Here is a 24,453-nt window from a genome sequence, read left to right as displayed (position 1 = left end):
GCAATCAAGCCTGGACAGACTGTAGCAATGGATTACCGACTGAAAATTTTAGTTAGCTGTGGACAAAGGTTTCATTATGCGCTTTGGAGGAAAGAATCAGATGCTACATAGTCCCTCAATAACACCAATCTTAAAAGTCTGTTAGTGAACGTCACGTCGGTATCATTGTAAACAGCGATCTGCGTAGGATACGCCACATCTCTGAGATGGTAAAGAATGCTGCAGGTTTCCTCGCATCTCTCAGTAAGACCTTTTTAGTGGCTCTCCAGCTATATATTTAAAGCTGTAAATGATTATGTTATGTCCACACTCAGAATTTCTGTCACTAGTCTGGAACCATGAAATGTGAAATCAAGCGACTACCACCCTTGTGCATCTACCATACTTTAAACGTCTTAATTCCTGGGTTTCAATACATTAACGCTCCGACATCTGGCAAGTGAATTGGCCGATGCTCTCAACTTTATCCAACAACAATCTTGGGAACATTTTTGATTCCCATATGTCACTTGCAGACATGCTTACAAAATCAAATGCAACACAGCGTCCATGACATTAGGAAATAACTTTTCAAGCTTAGAAATGCTAAATCATAGAATAAACCACCAGCAGCAGTATCCGTAGGGACACCACATGCTTCAAAGCTTCTATGCTTCCTGGAATTCACCCGATATATTCCTCTCCATTGTTTCTTCTTTTGAAGTGATTGGATTGCACATGGACGAGTCCGAGTAAGATGACACGAGATTTACTAGACTTCAAACGTTCATCTGTTTATTAGAAAAGCAAATTAAAGAAGGTGACTCATTCCAGTTCTTGTACGTATACAAGCTTGCCTTTGCGTGCAACGGTGGGTTGTTTTCGTCTCTACTTTTCGTAACCCGCTCCATTAGAGCCTATATATTCTATGACAGTCGTAGAGATACATAATTTGGATGTTGCTTTCATACACTGTTTGTTTATTGAATAAAAACACAAGAAAATATGGATATGCTCTCATAGTAACGTTCAATTTATTCAATTTATTCAATTTACGAAATAACATTATGAATAGAACTGCAGCCACAAATATTGTTTGAAAAATAACCTGTAAAAGAAAATAGAAAGCTTTAGAAGACTATATAAATTCATGACTATTTAAGAATTAAGGAATTCATTGTTAACTCTATACCAGAATTCTGCCTCTTCTCACGATTTAGATGCTTTCATAAAAATCTATTTAACATTAGGCGCACAGCTGAATGCGAAACGTAAGTTGTTTTTATTAATCCAGTATGTATGAGATTGTGTGAAACGTGTATCTTCTAATGATAAGAAGATTCAGCTCACGCAGATTTTGACGATGGGTGAGAAGTGCGTGTCAGAACAAAAGATGTGCTGGTAGCGCTTTCTTTCTTTTACGTGTTTTAAGTACCGCAATATAGGAAATATCGTCCTTAATGCAGGCTCACAACGCAATAAGGGCCGCAGGCTTAAAATAACTTCATTCTAGAAGAGCATCGCTATCCGCTTACTGACACCTATCACTGCTTGAAATTAGAATTATTGTGTAAATTGGCTGTATATAACTTACGTTATATTCAATGATTAGTTAGTGCTCATTAATATCTTGTATGTCACTGTATAGGCCTCCAAACGTAGACTTGGAACAGAGTAATACAATGCTGATATCACTTGTAATGCTGGTAATACGAGATTCATGCCACTAGTGACGAAACTTGATTTACTTCGCTGAAAAAAATATTTTGAAATAATATAAACGTATTAGTCAGAAAACAAAACTTAGGGAATTTGGGTTTTGTATTTGGTTTGCAAGATTCTGCGTGTGAATTCGTGTGTTGAAGTATATTTTATTGTGTCTGGGGAGAGTCATTCTGTTTTAACGTATTATTAAATAACACTCTCATTTGTTCGATTTAAACTCATTTACTTATTTATTATTATAAAATTTTCGGTGCTTCTTGTAACATCTTCAACAGTCATTCACTCTATCCGTTATCGGAGCTGCGTTTTGTTTTGTTTTTCCATGAAAGCAACTCTAGATAACGGACACCTGTGGAGTATTTATCGTTATTTGCAAATCAAATGTATCATACCGAGTTAAATGTCGATCGTATCACATCTGCCTCGTTATAAGTGTAACGAATCAAAACTCTGTATGGCTGATTGTATGTGTGTGCGATAATATATGAATAAATATGAATAAGGCCATAATAGAGACAGCATCCCTTTACCTTATTCTTATTCCATGGTCATAATCATGCTTGAAGTTTTCAAATCGCCCAAAATTGTTCATAACCACAATTGTTGTACTTAGGTAGACAGGTTCCATATGGAACGTTAGCCGAATAATTTTACGTCCAAGCCAACAATTCGGCGGTGTGCCGGGCTACAGTTTTGAAACTAATATATGAAAAAGGACTTCATTGTGTAAGAATATCTCAGTGAGATTTGAACACGCATGATTCAAATTTTGAGAGCTCAAATGAATAGAAATTTGAAGCTACGAACCAAATAGTGGCTCTGTAGCGACTGTCAGATTGCCACTCCCGAAATTAAATAATGGTTTCTGATTGCGGTGAAATGTCTGGAAATTTCAGAGATATTTAGTCGATAAAATTGAAATCACCCCTTCTATGGTACATTATATTTTATCAAAGTCAAAAGAATTGCATTCGAAGTTGGAATCGTTGGAATTTGAACCCGGTGTAACGGAAGGTAAACAGTACGGAAAAGTATCATCAGTATTTCGTCGGAAGTATCTAAAGAAATATATGTTAGCGATAAGAACTCACTCATAATGGAAAGTTTAACTTCACAGACCCTGCGGGTTCAGAAAAGGGGATAGTATAAATATCTCACCGGACACATATTGTGGTTTATTGTTTTGAAGTATGATGTACATTTCTTACTAATTGAACGATAACATGAGTGGGGTTCATTAAAATGCCTGTAAAATACGAAGAAATAATATTTTGTTAATTTTAGAACGAAAACCATGAAATTTTGTTTTTATTTTTATATTCAAACACTATGAATTTCTGTGTGGAAATCTTGACTTAGATTTTCAGATTTTAATGGAGTTGAACACGGAAGCTAAATGTTGTAAATAGTACTTCTGTTCATATCTCTATGGGTGAGATATATAAGAATCAACATAAATGAAAATATTAATCGTAATAATATGAGTATGAGAAAATACAAACCTGCAAAATGCATCCTTATTGTTATATCCATAATAAGATGCAGGGCAACGTTGATTAGCCATCAAATTACAATGGCTCATTGATACCGCAGCACCTGTTTGAAAATAAATGTTAGTCATTTCATGGCACCAATGTGTGTGCAATATGAAGAAGAAGCAGACGAATTCTTAGAGCTTTTGTATGTGATTGAGGAAATTGTAGTGTGGAATCATTTGCAAGTTCTTTGGTAACTTTTACCTTTCAAGTGATTTGCAATAAACTATTTAAGTAGTTATATTTATGAAGAGGGGTTAAATTTCAGTGGAAGGGATTCTTATTTCACTTCATGATAGTAATCATCACGTGACATTTGGCCCTATAATACTTCACTCCTTGAATCTTGACTTTGCCCCTGTCTTTTAGTAGGTTCGATGTTGTGTGTTATTAACTGTGTACATTATGGGTAAATTCGATTCTGCTTTCGAAAAGTTTATTAAACCTGTTTATTTCATTGTATAATGCATTTATATGGTTACTCCGGAGTATAGTCTGCCTCTTGCTAATGTTGTTATTGCTAAATGCCTCATTTCGTATTTCTACTGTTTCATTCTGCAGCCAGCTAAATTGTACTCGGTACCCATAACTGTTTCAATAATGGTGACTTCTCTGCACTTAGCAATCAATAATATATAAATTATAATAGCAGAAAAAATACATGGTCTCTGAAGTACTTACGTGAAAACAAATGCGCATAAACTTGTAATATTTTCATGAATAACATATGGGAATTGACACAAACGCACCGCGATTTACCTCCTTAGAAAATAAAATATCGGACATCCATCTTCTGGAACGCATATGTTAAATGACACTTATGGATGCATATTCAAACGCTTATGCCTGCGTTTGTGTGTATGCGTATGTGTGTGTTGAGTCCATGTACTTGTGTCGGTGTATGTATGCATGCATAAATGTGTATGTACATATACATATAAACATACATAATGATTGTACGATAACTGGGGATATTTCAACATATTTAAAAAATACACGTTGTACACATACAGAATATAATTAAGTTTGTAAATTCACATATAATATTACAGTTATTATGTAAGTAAGACGACAGATGGTATATTAGAAGTCGTGCTAAAATGTAATCAGTATCTTATATCGGAAGTCGGAAAAACGAAGCAGTAATTGTTACCAATATGAAGTAGAAAAACAAATATCGAAGATTTCATCTTTCTCATTCGTGTGAAAAGTCGACGTCGTCTGTTGATGAATTAGCGAAAGGCATTCAACTATATTTTGTCATTCATCGTGTAACGTTTGTTTATTATCATGAAATAAATCCTACAAACATTGTGATCTACGGTGAGTCGTCACCTTGTCATTTAGACGTCAGAATATTTCTCTGCAAATGAAAATTCTGCATATATACATATATATATATATATATATATATATATATATATATATATATATATATATATATATATATATATATATATATATATATATATATATATATATATATATATATATATATATATATGTATATATATACAGCGTGAAAATAAACATCAGACTTCATATTTTCATTCGTCGTCATACTGAATTGTCCTATATTTTACCCAATCACACTTAAATATATATATATATATATTTATATAACTGTGTATGTATTTATGTATGTATAGGTATATGTAACACACGCTATAATTATAACCAAATGTTTGTCTTTATATGTGAGTGAGTTCCTGTGTGAATGCGTGCGACATATGTTAATATATAAAAAAAGGAGCAATTTTAACTATTTCTACGTAAATTGAAAAGAAGAAATATGAACACATCTTTGGCTTCTCATCGGAGGTGTCTTGATCAATTCGAATCAATCCCAAGACAACAAGCAGCCAATATTTGTGTCTTTTTATTTCTCTCTCTCTCTCTCTCTGTCTCTCTCTCTCTGTCTCTCTCTCTCTGTCTCTCTCTCTCTGTCTCTCTGTCTCTCTCTCTCTCTCTTTATATGTATTTATTTATATTTCTGCTTATTTCAATCAGTTGACTGCGACCATGCTGTAGCGCGCACACAGATATATATATATATATATATATATATATATATATATATATATATATATATATATATATATATTTATATACATATACATTATTTTTATTATTTCCTTTGTCACATGTTTTACTGGAGCACATGGAGTCTTGCATACGTAGCGGGCTTACTACGTGCAGCCTGCGGTACCATTCTATTCGTTCTCTTCAGCTACCCTAATGCTTTCCTGATTATTCTGAATATGCCAAGAACAAATATAAGCGTTCAGGATTTTGCTTGATGAGTTGCAGAAGTGACTTGTTTATACTGACCAAATGTTCGTGCCACACATTAGTTCATAACCTAAATTACTATGTGCTTCTAGTTTTGAAAAAAATGACTGTTACGTAACATCATTATTTGAATGCACAATTTACACATGGTTTCATATTTTACTTAAATTATAATGTTGATATTTCAGAGTTTATGTTATTCGAAACTACAACTATTACCGCACTGGTGTGTGAAAAGATATTGCAGTAACACTGACTAAGAGTATCGCACAGATGATGGCATAAGTTATACATTGAATACATAAGGTGTCAAATATTTCTGGCACTAAATTATATTATTGGATTTCTGTAAAAAGCCAGACCATTCACTAACGATATATAGCACTGTATCGCTATTAGCTCTCTATAAAAATCCACTTGCTTTGAAATAAAATAAATTCTGTCTCTTTAATATGTTTGCCTGCTGTACTCGTTTCAGCACGTGGAATAAAACATACAATTGAAAATGTTTTATGTGTCTAGGCGATTTACTGTCTAATTTAAAGCTCATTGGCAAAAATGTCTTTTTTCCATTTCCCTATACTTATAATTGTATTTATAATTTTCACCATAAAAAAGTATTTTTCATATACTGGCCACTGATATATATATTTCTCCGTGTTTTTCTCCTTGTCTCCGTATTCTTTCTGTTGAAGAGCGTAGCTCGAAACGTCAAAGACTTTCCGTATTCCCGAGCGTCATACTAATATATACTTTTGTTATTTACACAACCTGTCCTCGTCTGTTGTTATTATTTGTATATTCTCCCATATATATATATATATATATATATATATATATATATATATAAATATATATATATATATATATATATATATATATATATATATATATATATATATATATATATATATATATATATATATATATATATATATATATATATATATATATATATATATATATATATATATATATACTTAAATCTATATTGCTTCATACAAAAATCAATGATCGTTGTTGATGTAAGGAAATAATGTATATATATACTTGCCAACTAGCAGAAGAAAAATAAATAGAGATAATGTTTTCATGGTGTTGACTCTCAAATACCACATCTGGTAATCTATACGACACATCGACAATGTTATATCTTGTATACTTAAATATAACGTAACATGTGTTTTACCCAGAATTCAATGTGTTGACATCCTTTATTTATTGTCATGATAACAAATTATTTGTTGAGAGTTATATTTTGCCTGTCGTGCTTAATGTAACTATGTTAATATATTTCTCATTAAGAAGTATTTATTGCGTATTCTATGGCTAAATTCGTCGAGTAACAAACGTAATAACCGATACTTTACATGAATATTGAAGTGAAATTTCCATGGGTTACACATTCTAAGGTATTTTATTACGTGTATTCTCCATTGAAGAAACAATATCATAGAGTATTACTACAATGTGTCAAGAATTGATAAAAAAGAACAGTTGCTATTCACTATCGATTTTGCCTGCAATCAGGCCTTGACAGACTGTAGCAATGGATTACCGACTGAAATTTTTAGTTAGCTGTGGACAAAGGTTTCATTATGCGCTTTGGAGGAAAGAATCAGATGCTACATAGTCCCTCAATAACACCAATCTTAAAAGTCTGTTAGTGAACGTCACGTCGGTATCATTGTAAACAGCGATCTGCGTAGGATACGCCACATCTCTGAGATGGTAAAGAATGCTGCAGGTTTCGTCGCATCTCTCAGTAAGACCTTTTTAGTGGCTCTCCAGCTATATATTTAAAGCTGTAAATGATTATGTTATGTCCACACTCAGAATTTCTGTCACTAGTCTGGAACCATGAAATGGGAAATCAAGCGACTAACCACCCTTGTGCATCTACCATACTTTAAACGTCTTAATTCCTGGGCTTCAATACATTAACGCTCCGACATCTGGCAAGTGAATTGGCTGATGCTCTCAACTTTATCCAACAACAATCTTGGGAACATTTTTGATTCTCATATGTCACTTGCAGACATGCTTACAAAATCAAATACGACACAGTGCCCATGACATTAGGAAATGACATTTCAAGCTTAGAAATGATAAGTCATAGAATAAACCACCAGCAGCAGTATCCATAGGGACACCACATGCTTCAAAGCTTCTATGCTTCCTGGAATTCACCCGATATATTCCTCTCCATTGTTTCTTCTTTTGAAGTGATTGGATTGCACCTGGACGAGTCCGAGGAAGATGACACGAGATTTACTAGACTTCAAACGTTCATCTGTTTATTAGAAAAGCAAATTAAGGAAGGTGACTCATTCCAGTTCTTGTACGTATACAAGTTTGCCTTTGCGTGCGCGAGCACGTGTGTATGTACCCGTGCGGGCACCGGTGGGTTGTTTTTGTCTCTACATTTCGTAACCCATTCCATTAGAGCCTATATATTCTATGACAGTCGTAGAGATACATAATTTGGATGTTGCTTTCATACACTGTTTGTTTATTGAATAAAAACACAACAAAATATGAATATGCTCTCATAGTAACATTCAATTTAGTCAATTTATTCAATTTACGAAATAACATTATGAATAGAACTGCAGCCACAAATATTGTTTGAAAAATAACCTGTAAAAGAAAATAGAAAGCTTTAGAAGACTATATAAATTCATGACTATTTAAGAATTAAGGAATTCATTGTTAACTCTATACCAGAATCCTGCCTATTCTCACGATTTAGATGCTTTCATAAAAATCTATTTAACATTAGGCGCACAGCTGAATGCGAAACGTAAGTTGTTTCTATTAATCCAGTATGTATGAGATTGTGTGAAACGTGTATCTTCTAATGATAAGAAGATTCAGCTCACGCAGATTTTGACGATGGGTGAGAAGGGTGTGTCAGAACAAAAGATGTGCTGGTAGCGCTTTCTTTCTTTTACGTGTTTTAAGTACCGCAATATAGGAAATATCGTCCTTAATGCAGGCTCACAACGCAATAAGGGCCGCAGGCTTAAAATAACTTCATTCTAGAAGAGCATCGCTATCCGCTTACTGACACCTATCATTGCTTGAAATTAGAATTATTGTGTAAATTGGCTATATATAACTTACGTTATATTCAATGATTAGTTAGTGCTCATTAATCACGTTATAATGATGTTACGTAACATCATTATTTGAATGCACAATTTACACATGGTTTCATATTTTACTGAAATTATAATGTTGATAATTCAGATTTTATGTTATTCGAAACTACAACTATTACCGCACTGGTGTGTGAAAAGATATTGCAGTAACACTGACTAAGAGTTTCGCACACATGATTGCATAAGTTATACATTGAATACATAAGGTGTCAAATATTTCTGGCACTAAATTATATTATTGGATTTCTGTAAAAAGCCAGACCATTCACTAACGATATATAGCACTGTATCGCTATTAGCTCTCTATAAAAATCCACTTGTTTTGAAATAAAATAAATTCTGTCTCTTTAATATTAATTGCTATTGTTAATATAATAATAACGTTATATTATTGTGCTCAATATATTATTTTGCAAAGATATAGTTACAGAAATCGTTGAGAAATGATCCGAATAGTAATCTAATAAAAACAAATATTTAAAGTTATTCTTTCTACATAGATTAGATTTCTGAAGAATTGTTAATGAATTATATCGATCGTTGTGGTGAACAGTTAAACTATATTGTCTAGGTGGGATGTAAATACTTAAAATCAATGCATATATAAACCTATAAAAGTGTTGGCTTTAAAATGAAATTTGAAAGAATTATTATTGGAAAAACCACTCTTTGTTTACAATAGAACAAATTATCTTAAATTCATTCTAAAGTTGTTCAAGCGTTATATCTATCTATCTATCTGTCGGTCTGTCTGTCTGTCTGTCGTCTATCTCTCTGTCGGCCTCTCTCGCTCTAAGTGTCTGTGAGTGTGCATGTGTGTATATTTGTGTGTGTGTATGTGTTAAAAAGAAACATACTGAGTGATTGGAACATTGATACATATATATATATATATATATATATTTCGTATATATTTGTATACATACACACACGCACGCACACACATGCACACACACGCACACACACATACACACACACACACACACACACACACACACACACACACATACACACACACATATATATATATATATATATATATATATATACATATATATATGAATATATGTATGTACGTATCCCAGATAAAGTTACGTCATTGCATAAAATGCAGACAGGGTTTGTTACGTTTATATATACATACAGACACATACGTGTTTATGTATGTATGTATGTATCTATGTATGTATCTATGTATGTATATAGAAGCGCATATGAGCGTTTGTATGTGCAAGGTCATTGTTCATTAGTGTACAATGCAAGTGAAATGCTTAGTAATAAGGTAAAGACTAATATAAGCTGTATTAAATCACGTTTTCACAAATTTATTTGCTATTTACCAGAACTAGTGAACTATGGAATAGTTATTGTTGTTCTCTAGCATATAATGTACAACTAAAGATCACATTTAGTAATTTATTATAATCGATTACTTAGTTTATCGTCTTGGAAATAGCTAATTAAAAGCTATAATATATCTCCCTTAATCTGAAAGAAAATCACTTCATATTCCCTTCCTTGAATATTACTAAAACCTCATTAATATCTCCGATTTTTCGGATATGAAATGCTTGACGGACATTTATATGTGCATAGAAAATAAAATCCTATTTCCTACCGATGAATGTGTATGTGAGGATAAGACTCAAATTCTTGTGTATTATCCTTTGTTAATGTTCTTATTTGCCATTGTCTATAATCAAGCCATTTTCTATAAACTTTCGTTTGCTGAATATTTCCTGCTTTCAAACAAATCTTTTGACGTTAATTCCCAAATGACTACAAAATAAACACAGAAACCCTCCCAATTACGACCATATCAAATCTAGAAGCTAATTATGTGTTCACACACCAAACCCAACTTCAGTGAGAGCATCTAGAGACACATTAATGGCGGCTTTTACAGCTAATAGTACATTCTCTTCTCAAGAGATGTGCATTGGAATTTGGCTTTCACTTCCATCTCCTACGTCATTTGTATTTGAATTTCGTGGCGAAAGGCTGCAGTGGGGGGGGGTCGTGATACTTTTGTTTTGAAGATGCACGGTGATACGCTCCACACGCTCACACGTACACACACATACACAGACACACGTACACGCACAATTATAGCTAGCTAGCTAGATAGAGAGAGAGAGAGAGAGAGAGAGAGAAAGAGAGAGAGAGAGAAAGAAAGAGAGAGAGAAAGAAAGAGAGAGAGAGAGAGAGAGAGAGAGATACATGTGAAGATGTGTGCGTGTTATTAAGCAAAATTACACAAGCCAAATGAAATACAGCAACCAAGAAATTTCCTGGCCGTTGTTTTTCTTTCGCCATTCTCCAAGCTTTTAAAATCAACGTGATGGATTAGTATCTCGTTATGGTGTAATGATATTTACAGGAGCACATTTGATATATGAATATTTATATATATATATATATATATATATATATATATATATATATGTATATATATATATATATATATATATATATATATATATATATATATATATATATATATATATATATATATATATATATATATATATATATATATATATATATATATATATATATATATATATATATATATATATATATATATATATATATACACATATATTCATATAGACGGTGACCACTGTTTTGGCAACTTTAAATCTCTTGGCAGTATAGGCGACAAATCAGATCAAAATGATCATGCTAAGCGCTTCATAAGTCCTCGCTGGTGGCTACACAGATTCGAAGTCCGTAACATCCAGATGACATCTGATTAATCTGTACCATTAAGCCATGCATGCCCTGGGTATAAATACGCTCAATTCTAATGTTAAGTAATAGATTTTTGAATGTGGAATCAATTTATAGATACGAGGGGGGGGGGGGGTAAAATCTTCCTGGCTTTGTGTAAAAAGAAATAGTATGAGTATCAGTTAATTATTTTGTTTTATCAGCATATATCCCAGAGCGATTCACCCATGTATTGCATCGTTCCTTCTTATATTATAAGCCTTCTAAATGAACGCGCAGTGTTGGACCTCTAGCTACTCCTTTTGCGACACCCTGAAAGCCAGGAATTTTTTTTACCACCATTGGTATATGCATATATACTTATATATAGATACATATGTATATGCATTCATGTATATAAATAGTGAAATGTCATAGAAAAATAAAAAGAGAAAAATGATATAAAAACTGCAATTAATATACAATGAAAATAAAATAATACGACGCAAATCGTTACCAAAGTGACATGAAAAATAAATTGTGAGAATCCCATCGCGGTACTCGACATTAAACTCGTTGCTCATTAATTAAAATTTTCCTCGCATATCTTTCCATCTTCAATAATGAAATACTGTGCAACATATGTTTTGTACATAATTTAGTCATCTTTTTATTACTTCTCAATAAAATAGACTGTTAAAACAGTTGGTAACAAACTGTTTTTTACCCTAATAAGGATATTCAGATAGATAAAGATATATTTTCCTCTTCCATATACATAATTGCATAGATAGATAGATAGACAAACAGACATACATATAGATAGATAGATAGATAGATAGATAGATAGATAGATAGATAGATAGATAGATCGATAGATAGATAGATAGATAGATAGATAGATAGATAGATAGATAGATAGATAGATAGATAAATAGATAGATCGACAGATAGATAGATAGATAGATAGATAGATAGATAGATAGATAGATAGATAGATAAATATATAGTTACATAGATAGATAGATAGATAGATAGATAGATAGATAGATAGATAGATACATAGATAGATAGATAGATAGATAGATAGATATATAGATATATAGATAGATATACATTCCAATCAGCGTTCGCTGGAATCATGTTCGGTTTGCCCTCAGTGGTCAAATATCGTTCTTATATTGTGAGATGAGTTGCATATCACTTGAAGATATCATTTTTGAAGTTATGGTATACTGTTCTCATATGCCCGCGGACATATGACGTAGTGTTTCAGAACGCGGGCTACTCGCCCCATGCTTTCCAGTTTGATTCCAGGCACTTACCTGAATAATAATAATAATAATAATAATAATAATAATAATAATAATAATAATAATAATAATAATAATAATAATAATAATAATAATGATGATGATGATGATAATAATAATAATACAAAGCCTTTACTGCAATAATATCACAGAGATTGAGTAAACACCTGGAAAATAACAACCTGTTTCCAGAAGAGCAGAAGGGATGCTGCAAGGGCTCATACGGCTGTAAAGATCAATTATTGATCAATAAAGCCATAACTGAAGACAGCCGCAGAAAGAAGAAAGGCCTCAGTATGGCCTGCGTGGACTACCAAAAGGCTTTCGACTGTGTTCCTCACACGTGGATTCTGGAAACACTAGCCATAAACAAGGTGGCACCAATTATTATAAAATACATAAGGCACTCAATGAACAAATGGCAGACAGTGCTACAGCTCCAAACAAAAGAGGGACTTGTGAAAACGAAAGCCATCCCCATTAGAAGAGGAATATTCAAGGGAGACACGCTCTCTCCACTCCTGTTCTGCCTGGCACTCACACCTTTAACTGAATTGCTAAATAGAAATGGATGCGGTTACAAATGCTACGGAAAAACAGTCAGCCACCTTCTATATATGGATGACCTAAAATTATATGCAAAAAACGACAAAGAGCTAGAAACACTACTACAGACAGTACACGGCTTTACCAAGGAAATAGATATGAAATTCGGATTAGAAAAATTGTGCCAAAGCAACCCTGAAAAGAGGAAAATTAGTTAAAAGTAGCAATATAACACTAGATAAAGCCAATGAAATAAGAGAACTAGACGAAAGCCAAACATATAAGTATTTAGGAGTCAATGAACTAGATAGGATACAACATACACAAATGACAGAAAAAATAAAGAAAGAGTACTATAGACGACTTAGATCAATACTAAAAACAGAGCTCAATGCTAAAAACAAGATAATGGGTATCAACACTTTAGCTGTCCCAGTTATAAGCTACAGCTACAACATCCTTAACTGGACACTAAACGAACTATGTAAAATAGACAGGAAAACAAGAAAAATAATGACAGGATATAGGATGCACCACCCAAAATCTGACATAGAAAGGCTATATATACAACGCACAGAAGGTGGCAGGGGTCTTATACAGCTAGAAAACTATTATAAAATAACCACCATAGGACTGCAAAAATACTTACTCCAGAAGCAAGGGAAACTAATACAAATAGCCACAAAACACGAGCAAAACAAAAAACTGTTTTCAGTATTTAAGGAAGCTGACAAATACAAACAAGAAATCAATCTACCTAACAAATACGAAGAAGAAGAAGAAGAAGAAGAAGAAGAAGAAGAAGAAGAAGAAGAAGAAGAAGAAGAAGAAGAAGAAGAAGAAGAAGAAGAAGAAGAAGAAGAAGAAGAAGAAGAAGAAGAAGAAGAAGAAGAAACAACAAAAGCTATAAAACAAATGAGATCCAAACTAAAACTAGAACAGCAACGGACCATGATAAAACGATGGCAAGAAAAGCCCCTACATGGTAAATACTGGGCTAAACTAAATGCGAAAGAAATAGACAGAGAAAAATCCCAGCAATGGCTGAGAAGCTCAGGACTCAAAACAGAGACTGAAGGATTTTTAATTGCTGCACAAGACCAGAGCTTCCCCACCAGAAATTACCAAAAACACATAATGAAAAGAAATATAACAAGTAACTGTAGAATATGTGGAGATGGACAAGAAACAATAAATCATATTATCTCTGGCTGCCCAGTCCTGGCTAAGAAGGAATATATTCACAGACACGACAGAGCTGGGACCTATATACACTGGAAGCTATGCCAACACTATGGAATAACAACAGAAAAAAGATGGTATAAACACACGCCAGAAAAGGTCACAGAAAACGAGAAAGCAACCATACTCTGGGATATGCCAATACACACAAATATAGAAATTAAGGCAAATAGACCATATATAGTTGTCAAAGATCATGAAGAAAATGCTTTCTAATTGATGTATCAATACCAGCAGATGACAACGTTTCTCTAAAAGAAATGGAAAAACTTTCAAAATACAAAGACCTGGAAATAGAGATAACTCGAATGTGGAATCTAAAAACAGAAACAATTCCTATCATAGTAGGTGCCTTAGGTATAATAAAAAAATATTCAGACAAATACATAACAAAAACACCAGGACTTACAAATATATATAACATACAGAAAATTGCACTACTGGGTACTGCACACATTCTACGCAAAACACTTTCAATACAGTAAACATAAGAGCACCACAGCAAACCACAGCACATACCCAAGGCGCACAGAGCTGCGCTCGGTAGTGAAGTGAAAGCATGTTATAAAAATAAAACTTTATTTCAATCCCGAAGTATTCCTCCCATCATATCGTTTGAATATAACTATGTTTCACAGGATTAACATAAATGCTTCTAATAATAATAATAACGTCGGAAAATACCTTAGGAATGGGAAACCAGATTCGAAAATTCTCCGAGATACCTGATGAAAGCTAGAGGGTATATCAACCGAAACGTTGTGTTAACAACAAACAAGATGAGGACAAATGTCCGTCAAATTTAAATAATGTAAATAATATAATTTGTCTAAATATGCAGGTTTGAAATCTGAAACTCTGGAGTTTTCAGTTCAATATGAATTTAACGCATATATATGGTATGTGCCCCATACTAGCACAGGTCCATTAAAATTAGCTTTATCATGACGACAAAAGTACTAAATTCTCAGACAAACTATACAAGCATCAATTAATGTACATTACATACGAGGAAACAATACGATGAAATTATACCCTGATTGAACCACCTGTTGCATTATATTTGAGATAAAATAACGAGGAAGTAAATCGACGAAACACAAATTGAAAAGGAAGTGAAACATACATAATCAGAACTACCATTCCATTGGAAACGCCATGATAAGGACACTCATTTTCATTGCACTTCTCATATCCCGTAAGTAATATTATCTCCTTAGCGGTGGTGTAGTATCTAAACCGCAATACATTCATACATTGATCTATCTATCTATCTATCTATATATATGTATATATATATATATATATATATATATATATATATATATATATATATATATATATATATATATATATATATATATACACACACATACACACACACATACAGACACACACACACACACACACACACACACACAGACACATATATATATATATATATATATATATATGTATGTATGTATATGGGAAAACGATAGAAAGAAAATGTGGAACGAATGGATGTTATTAATCCATTTGTATGTTACAAAACGATGACAATATTTGAAAACTATTAGTTAACAGTACTAATGAATTCAAAGTTCAAAAAATTACCATACAACATAATTACAAATATAGAATTTATATCACCGTATTCTTCATTTTGTTTTTCGTTCTCACCTTGGTTAAGTTTGGATATACAGTAGATACGTGTTCCACTTATCAAGTTATTGATTTGTTTTATAGTAAACAATGCTATTTAAACAGTGTTTACTATAAACAATATTTAAACGAGAGCGTCGCTATTCCTCCCTCATACTACCCAACACTTGTGAATTATTGATATCACATATATTTTCTTTTTCATCTTCTACCATTAATTCACCTAGATTATTATTCTATCCATATGCCACATAGATATTAGAATCTGAAATTGAATATTATCCGCTATCCTTTTACAAGTATCCGATATCCCACGAATACTCTATATTTGCCTAAAAAACCCCAAAAAGACCTAATGACATAACATCCAGGAGCTTTATTTCAATCCCGAAGTATTCCTCCCATCATATCGTTTGAATATAACTATGTTTCACAGGATTAACATAAATGCTTCTAAATTTCCGACTGAAAATATATGTAGGTGTTTTTGTATTTTAATTTATTTTTGAGTTTTAAATTTATACGTACTCTTATGTTTTTTTCCCTTTTTTAATGAAACAGTTTTGTAACGTACAAAACAAATTATCAATTACATCCATTCACTATCCATTCTTTTTCTCTTGCTTCCCCCAATATTGATACTTTCAATAATCCTCAACATATATCAATAATAATCGCATTATATATTACGGATTAAACCAGTGGGGTACCATGGATTATACAAGTTCAAATGAGGATATAACTGCCTGGAATTACCTAACACATACGCATGCACAAAAAACACATATGTGTACATGCATAAATACATACACACATATATAAGGGATAGAGTGGATAATGTCGAGGCTATGTTTGCTTTGTAACGAGCAGAACATTCGGAGTGGTGAATATCCAGGTGACTAGTGCACAGCAAGCTGCCTTAATTAAATTATATTTACGATGTCGTAAGGAGGTGCATGTCAACATGCGGCGAATGCGATAGGAGAGATACTTGTTTCTTTCACTTATATCTATAGTTTTGTACACACACACATACACACACACACACACACACACACACATCTCTCTCTCTCTCTCTCTCTCTCTCTCTCTCTCTCTCTCTCTATATATATATATATATATATATATATATATATATATATATATATATATATATATATATATATATATATATATATATATATATATATATATATATATATATATATACATATATATATATATATATACATATATATGTATACATATATGTATATATATATATGTCTGTATGTATATATATATATATATATATATATTGATCTATATAGAGGGACAGCGGGAGATAGAGAGACGTGGAGAGAGAGCTTGTACACATTCTTATTTTCGATTTACTGTAATGCAATTATTGATCATCTGCAGCTAAATTTTTTTTTCTGCAATCACATTTCCAAATAAAAAAAAAATTAGCTACTCCTGAAATAATCAAGGATAACTTATGCCCCTGAATATCAATATAATACCGAAATTTGCAGACATCAGTTATTTCGATGCAAAATTGATCCGTATGTGTCATCGCACGATATCCTCCTTATTCATATTAAGTAATAAAATGCATGAATTATCTTTCGGCATCGTAGCGTATCTTTATAGATTTCTTCTGATGACTGATTAAATTTAACCAAATATTGTCTGTCATAGCTACTTTAATCAGATACTCGTGCTTAGTATCTTGTATTGCGAACAATTTATATAAATTAATTTAATAATCATAATTTGCATTTATCCTTTATAATATTTACATCATTCTATCTAGGTAAGGTTTTAACAATACTCCATAAGTTATCGTAATCTTAAAACTGCTGTCGACTGTAATTAACATATATGATCTTTATTGTTTGTTTATCAAATAATTCGAAATGAAACGCTGAAGTGAACGAGCTTGAAAGTGCCAGTCAGTTATGTGAATTCGCAATACTATTCAAAATCCTGTGCCTTCCATTTCCGTCAAAATTGTTAAAAGTAAGTAATGATATGTTGAGGAGTCTATTTCCTAAAATATTTCTAATAATTTTCGATTGCATATACGATATACAAAAAAATATATTTGCTTTCACTTTGTAGATGCTGCAACCTTATATGTCACTTGGAATGATTGCATTGCTCTAGCGAAAGAAAAATGTGGTCCTGAATATAAAAAGTATTTATCCGTCACAAAAGACTGCGGGTATGAATTATATTATTTCTGAGATAGATATTATATCGAAATATCATTAACTCTATCTATCAATCTCTCTCTCATTCTACATATCTCTGTAATAATATACCTGTGTATGTATGTATGTATGTATGTATCTATCTATCGAAACTATATATATATATATATATATATATATATATATATATATATATATATATATATATATATATATATATATATATATATATATATATATATATATATATATATATATATATATATATATATATATATATATATATATATATATATATATATATATATATATATATATATATATATATAGTTATACACACACACACACACACATACACACACACACACACACACACACACACATATATATATATATATATATATATATATATATATATATATATATATATATATATATATGTATATATACATACATACACACGTGTATATATATATATATATATATATATATATATATATATATATCATTATGTATCTGCCTATCAATCTAAATATCTATCTATCTATCTATCTATTTATCTATCGTCTATCTTTACGTTCTGAGTTCAAATTCCATCAAGGTTAACTTTGCCTTTCATCCTGTCGGGGTTGATGAATTAAGTACCAGTTACCGGGATCGATATAATCGACTTAATCCCTTTGTAAGTCCTTGTTTGTCCCCTCTATGTTTTACCCCATGATGGCAATAAAGAAATTAGAAACATTAGCATGTCGGACGAAATACTTAGCGGTATTTCGTCTGCCTTTATGCGCTGAGTTCAAATTACTCCGAGGTCGACTTTGCTTTTCATCCTTTCGGAGTCGATAAAATAATTAGCAGTTTCGTACGGTATTCCATCAAATCGACTGGACCCATCCCAACAATTCCGGGTCTTCTACACAGAGTAGAAAATCTTCTTCGAATTTCTCTACATTAAGATCTGTAATGTATGATCTTCTCTACTCTGATGACGGAAGTTCGCCTCGTCTAATGTTAATTGCCTCCATACAACCGCATATGTTGATGAACTAAAATATTATGGATCGTCGACAACATAGAAGCAGCTGTTTAATTTATAACACTTTTTTATTCTACTCCTTTAATTTGCTCTGCTATTTCTACTCACTGTACAATGGAACTAAACATTAAAACAAATATATATATATTTATACATAAAAATATTCATCATCTGACAGTTTCCACCCCTTGCTTTTCTCGTTTTGCATCTATACATATATACATATATTGTACTTGATTTATTTAATACATAGCTAATATTTGACGTTCCTAATTTCATTATCAGCATAGGTTCCTCTCAGTATATATATATATATATATATATATATATATATATATATATATATATATATATTTAACATATGACATATATCATACACATGTGAATGCACGCATATACACAAACATTGACACACATGCACAACCATAGAATATAATTTTATACTATAATATAATATCAGTTATGCGTGTTTACAAGCAATAAGGTATGGCAAATTTACCACGGTGGAAAATGGTTCCGAATCCGATAGTCGGTATATATTAACAACTAACGTATTAGATATCCTTGTCATTTACTTGCGTCATACAGCAAACGCGGATAGGAGCCATCGCACCATAGGATTTAGCATTAATCCTAGCTATTTCTACACATTCGGTAAATGAAATCACTTGTCCGATTTAGGACACTCAGATATTTCAAGTTTTAATGATACCAACAATTACGTACTATTAATGCCTCTTGAAACGTATGGAAATTAGTGTAGCTTTGTATGCTTATTTTTTCATTAGTTTCTATATTTAATGTATTATATGGTATTGAATGATCACAATGCAAACGAAATTTGAAGATAAGCTTTTAATTTTCAGGGGTTACGTAGAATTTACAAGATGTTTCAAACCTAGTATCGACAGTTTCTGTCGCAAGGGCTTCGACATGGATCACAGATGCACCGGCGTAAGTTTATTGTTCTTATTACAAATACATCTTCGGTTATGTCAAGTTAAAACTGGTTTCAATCTCAGAAAAGCATTCGTTTGGTAGAAGAAGATCATAAAATATCTACCGTCTTTGAAGAAACTTCAGACCAATATACGAGTTTGTTGCAGCATACATAACTCGAATGGTTTAAACGTATTGCTAACACCTTTTCAATATAGCCCGAATAACCATTACGAAGTTTTAACAAAAAGATGTTACCCAAATCAGTAAATAGTTGTTGCACAGAATCACTGTAATCGATGGACGTAGAAGTTATTTGAATTTCATTATTTAACACTCATATCTCATACAAGATACAAGATTCCTGGAATCGAATTTTTTTAGCTGGGAAGGTATAGTTTCAGATTTGAATAAAATTAATATCGCAAATATATTTTCAGTTCTGCTATATTACTTCACTCTCTCCTTAGTTCACTCTCTCCTTAGTTCACTCTCTCCGACCAACACCACCTTTAAGAGCAACCTCGAAGGGAATTTTTCATTTTTACTGCTTTTTCTAGTGTGCCGCCTTTTGTACTTCTATCCACGTTATCGTGCCTTTGTCATTTTATCCACGTTACCGTGCCTCCTTTTGTTGTTTTATCCACATTATAGTTCCTTCTTTTGTAGTGCCATCCACAATATCGTGCCTTATGTTGTGGTTCTAACAGCATTATCGTGCCTCTTTTGATAGTGCTAGACACATTATCGTGCCTCCTTTCGTAGGGCTAGCCGTATTATCTTCCCACGGTTTGTAGTGCTTTTGGGTCAGCTAGCTACCCTCAAAATATGTGAGATTGTTTCATCTTTGCTGCCTCACAACCTATTATTTACTTGGAAAATTGTGTAATTAGTTCTCGGAGCTTGCTCCTGGGCGCTGCATGTCAATGCCTCTTGTATCGTTTCATATAACTTTTTCTCAGCCATCTCCAAGTATTGGTGTTGTCGTTTCCTCCTATTCCTCTGAGGTATTGACCATGTACTGACTTCATTTACCAGTTGTTTATTCTTTACTCTTCGTCTTGATTCTTAAATGCCTGTTGGTACATCGCATTATTCGTTTGGCATTACATAGACAAGCAAGGATTCACTCTGATCTTTCATGTACCATCCCAGATTGTTCTTCTCATTGACAACTCAGACCATGCATCCTATGAGGCTCGCCTCCTTTTTTCCTTGACACACGTATCCGGTACGCATTGTGGATTCTCTTATTAAAAGCGACATATGAGCGTTCAGCTTTTTACCGAACGACTTGCAGAAGTGACTTGTTTATTCTGATCAAATGTTCGTGGCACACATTAATTTACTCTCACCTTTTTTGTTGTATTTGCAGAGTTTCGTGTTGTAGAGTTTACAATTTGCTTCAGTATATCACTAAATTTATTATTCGTTTTTATATATTCTCACTTTTTAGATGGGACGCATGTTAGTGAGGAAGTGACGTTCATTGATTCTATTAATCTATTCTATAGCAAATAATTATGGTAACCATGGCCCATTCTTGTGTAGATAAATGTTTCTGGTAAGCATTCCACTATCACGTTATTTTCACTTTTCTTTCAGGGCAAAAAAGGATACAGAATCATTGACACGGTACGTAATTTCAGGTTTTCTATGTACAGTATTTAGATGTTGAACAGACGCAGTAATTACCTTTCTATCTTACTCCAATAATATAAGTCTGTTTCTAATATGCTTATCAATAGAGGTACAGGCGTGGCTATGTTGTAAGAAGCTTGCTTACCAACTAAAAGGGTCTAGTACAGTCCCACTGGAACTCACATAGGGCAAATATTTTCTGCTATAGCCTTGGTCCAATCAAAGATTTGTGACTGAATATCGCACACAGAAATTAAAGAAGCCCGTAGTTCATATATATGCATCTATCTATCTATCTATCTATCTATCTATCTATATATGGGAGAATATACAACTAATAACAACAGACGAGGACAGGTGGTGTAAATAACACAAGTATATATTAGTATGACGCTCGGGAATACGGAAAGTCTTTGACGTTTCGAGCTACGGTCTTCAACAGAAAGAATACGGAGACAAGGAGAAAAACACGGAGAAAAAACATGAATAGTGTTCAGTCAACGGTCAATCACACACACATATATATATATATATATATATATATATATATATATATATATATATATATATATATATATGTTTATATACATATGTATGTTTGTGTGTTTGTACCCGTAAGCGTTTGACAAATGCCCGCGTTTAATTTCCCGTAACCTATGTGTTCGGCAAGAGAGAATGATAGATTATGTACCAAGCATAAAATGCAAAATGAATTAGACCAAAATTCCTTGAGGTGGTGACCTGGCATAGTCCCATTCTAGTGACTGAAACAAGCTAGAAGTTAAAAGATCTCTGCAAAGCAAAATGTTTCGCTGAGTTGATATAGCTTCAGATATGAATAAATTTAATATCGCAATAATATTTTGAATTCTGATACATTAAAAAAAAAGAATCACGAATATTTCTCTTTTTATTGTATCTTGCTTTGTTTCCTTTTGGAGTGTTAAAAATGTTTAAAGACACCACTTTTGTATAAACTCTAAATTTATTATTCGTTTTTCACTATTCTCAGTTTCTTGAATGGAACGCACCTAATTGTGCAAGTGAGATTCTTTGATTCTATTAATCTATTCTATAGTAAATGATTACGTTAACCACGCTCCATTCTGGAGTAGGTACATGAAATGTTAGTGGTAAGCAGTTCACTTTCCTTTTTCGCTCTTTCCATTCAGGACACTAAAAGTTCCAGCCACAAAGATAATGTACGTAATTGCATATTTTTTTTTATTGAATCAATTATTAGTAAATTATCTATGCTACTGCTTCCGACTGCTTACAGTATCTACATGTTGAACAGATGCTGTAATTACATTTCTGTCTTACTACAATAATATAAATCTATTACTAATATGCTTATGAATGGGCAGGCAGGCTTCCTTCTGTTGTAAGACAATTGCTTCCCAACTAAATGGTTGTGTAATCAGTCCCACTGCATGCCATATTGGGCAATTTTCTTCTGCTATAATCTTGGTCCGATCATACGCTAGTGAATGAATTTGGTACACGGTAACTGAGAGAGACACGGGGTACATTTATACGTACATATCTATGTGTTTATGTGTGTGCCTTTGTGTCTCTGCTTGTCCCTCCATTACCGATTGGCAACCATAATTCGTAGGTTTACGCCCTCGAAACTTAGCGGGTCAGCAATTGAATAAGGAGTAGGCTTCCGAAGAATAAGTAATGGCAACGACCTCTTCCACTAACGAACCCTTTAAGCATGTGCACCGGCATGGCCGCTGTAAAAATTGACTGAAAGAAATGAAAGAATAAAAGAATGAATTAAATACTATCGAGGTAAATAATATTAGAATCATTTTGTTCGTTCTGAAAATGAAGGATTTATATGAGAATAGTGTTAGACATTCTCTAAAAAGTGATTAAAACTTTCGTAACTTTATAGTAAAGGTCATAGTCTAACAGCGGATAGTTCAGGGGCAGATGTGTTTCAACATATAACATGTAAGTATCATCTCGGAGGTACAGAGTCTTACGGAATGCCATACTCTGTCTTCTCTTAAGCAAAAACATTTTTAACAGACAAGATAATACATCATTATCTCCTTTTCCCACTAGTTTCTTCGGAAAATAATGCACTGTTTTCTTAGGGAAGCTCTAAAGCATTTGATAAATGCAAAGATATTTTAACGAAATATTTGCATAATTCATATCACAATATTTTCCCCGTTTATGCATAACCTTTTTTACTATTCTTTTTACAGATGGCATCCCCAATATCAACAATCCTTACTGCACTTGTGGTGATATTATTTAAGAAGAACTAAATAAAGAAAATACTGTAATAAAGATTCCCAGTTTTAAACTGGTATTTTTTGTGATATTCCAGATATCTGAAATATGCCTTCAATAAATTATACTTTCGAATTTTCTTTAAAATTGTTTGATATTTGAGTATTCAGCAACGTGTACATATTAATACATATTAACGTACAGGTTTCATTTCGAGCATCATATATCTTTACTTAT

General features: G+C 32.5%; 2 protein-coding genes and 1 long non-coding RNA gene across 13 annotated transcripts in view; 1 reads left to right on the top strand and 2 right to left on the bottom strand.

Moving 5' to 3' along the window:
- The window catches only part of LOC128249942 (uncharacterized), a 57,779-nt gene extending 33,416 nt beyond the window's left edge, over positions 1-24,363 (top strand). Inside the window, exons 1-6 of one of the 3 annotated variants that reach the window (XM_052974581.2) lie at positions 14,816-15,706; positions 18,256-18,358; positions 20,253-20,340; positions 21,931-21,960; positions 23,139-23,168; positions 24,189-24,363. In XM_052974581.2, the coding sequence (XP_052830541.1) occupies positions 15,667-15,706; positions 18,256-18,358; positions 20,253-20,340; positions 21,931-21,960; positions 23,139-23,168; positions 24,189-24,251 (354 nt within the window). In that variant the 5' untranslated portion in view covers positions 14,816-15,666 and the 3' untranslated portion in view covers positions 24,252-24,363. Of the gene's footprint in view, positions 1-14,815; positions 15,707-16,299; positions 16,630-18,255; positions 18,359-20,252; positions 20,341-21,930; positions 21,961-23,138; positions 23,169-24,188 lie in introns of those variants that run through there. The other 2 variants (XM_052974580.1, XM_052974582.2) reach the window with 2 other exon arrangements.
- On the bottom strand, positions 990-6,709 carry LOC149132094 (uncharacterized). Of its 3 annotated transcripts, none has more exons than XM_089366265.1 (5): positions 6,586-6,709; positions 3,207-3,300; positions 2,863-2,950; positions 1,574-1,731; positions 990-1,087 (listed from the first exon to the last, which is right to left on the bottom strand). In XM_089366265.1, the coding sequence occupies exons 1-4, from the start codon at positions 6,668-6,670 to the stop codon at positions 1,588-1,590; spliced, it is 411 nt and encodes a 136-aa protein (XP_089222391.1). In that variant the 5' UTR covers positions 6,671-6,709; the 3' UTR covers positions 990-1,087; positions 1,574-1,587. The 3 variants fall into 3 exon arrangements, with proteins under 3 accessions (XP_089222391.1, XP_089222392.1, XP_089222393.1); XM_089366266.1 differs by lacking the exon at positions 6,586-6,709 and adding an exon at positions 4,393-4,609; XM_089366267.1 differs by lacking the exon at positions 6,586-6,709 and adding an exon at positions 3,921-3,981.
- LOC149132091 (uncharacterized) overlaps positions 8,074-24,453 on the bottom strand; it is a 37,011-nt gene continuing 20,631 nt past the window's right edge. For 3 of the 7 annotated variants that reach the window (XR_016245108.1, XR_016245107.1, XR_016245105.1), the window contains 2 exons: positions 23,509-23,718; positions 11,298-12,732 (listed from right to left, as the gene is read on the bottom strand). This is a non-coding gene — a long non-coding RNA (uncharacterized LOC149132091). Of the gene's footprint in view, positions 8,172-11,297; positions 12,733-23,169; positions 23,719-24,453 lie in introns of those variants that run through there. The other 4 variants (XR_016245110.1, XR_016245111.1, XR_016245109.1 and 1 more) reach the window with 4 other exon arrangements.

This window comes from Octopus bimaculoides, chromosome 18 (assembly GCF_046866305.1).
Source record: "Octopus bimaculoides isolate indiv1 chromosome 18, ASM4686630v1, whole genome shotgun sequence".
Lineage (NCBI taxonomy): Eukaryota > Metazoa > Mollusca > Cephalopoda > Octopoda > Octopodidae > Octopus > Octopus bimaculoides.
The sequence above is the reverse complement of the archived record's forward strand: the minus strand, read 5'-3'. Positions and strand labels throughout refer to the sequence as shown.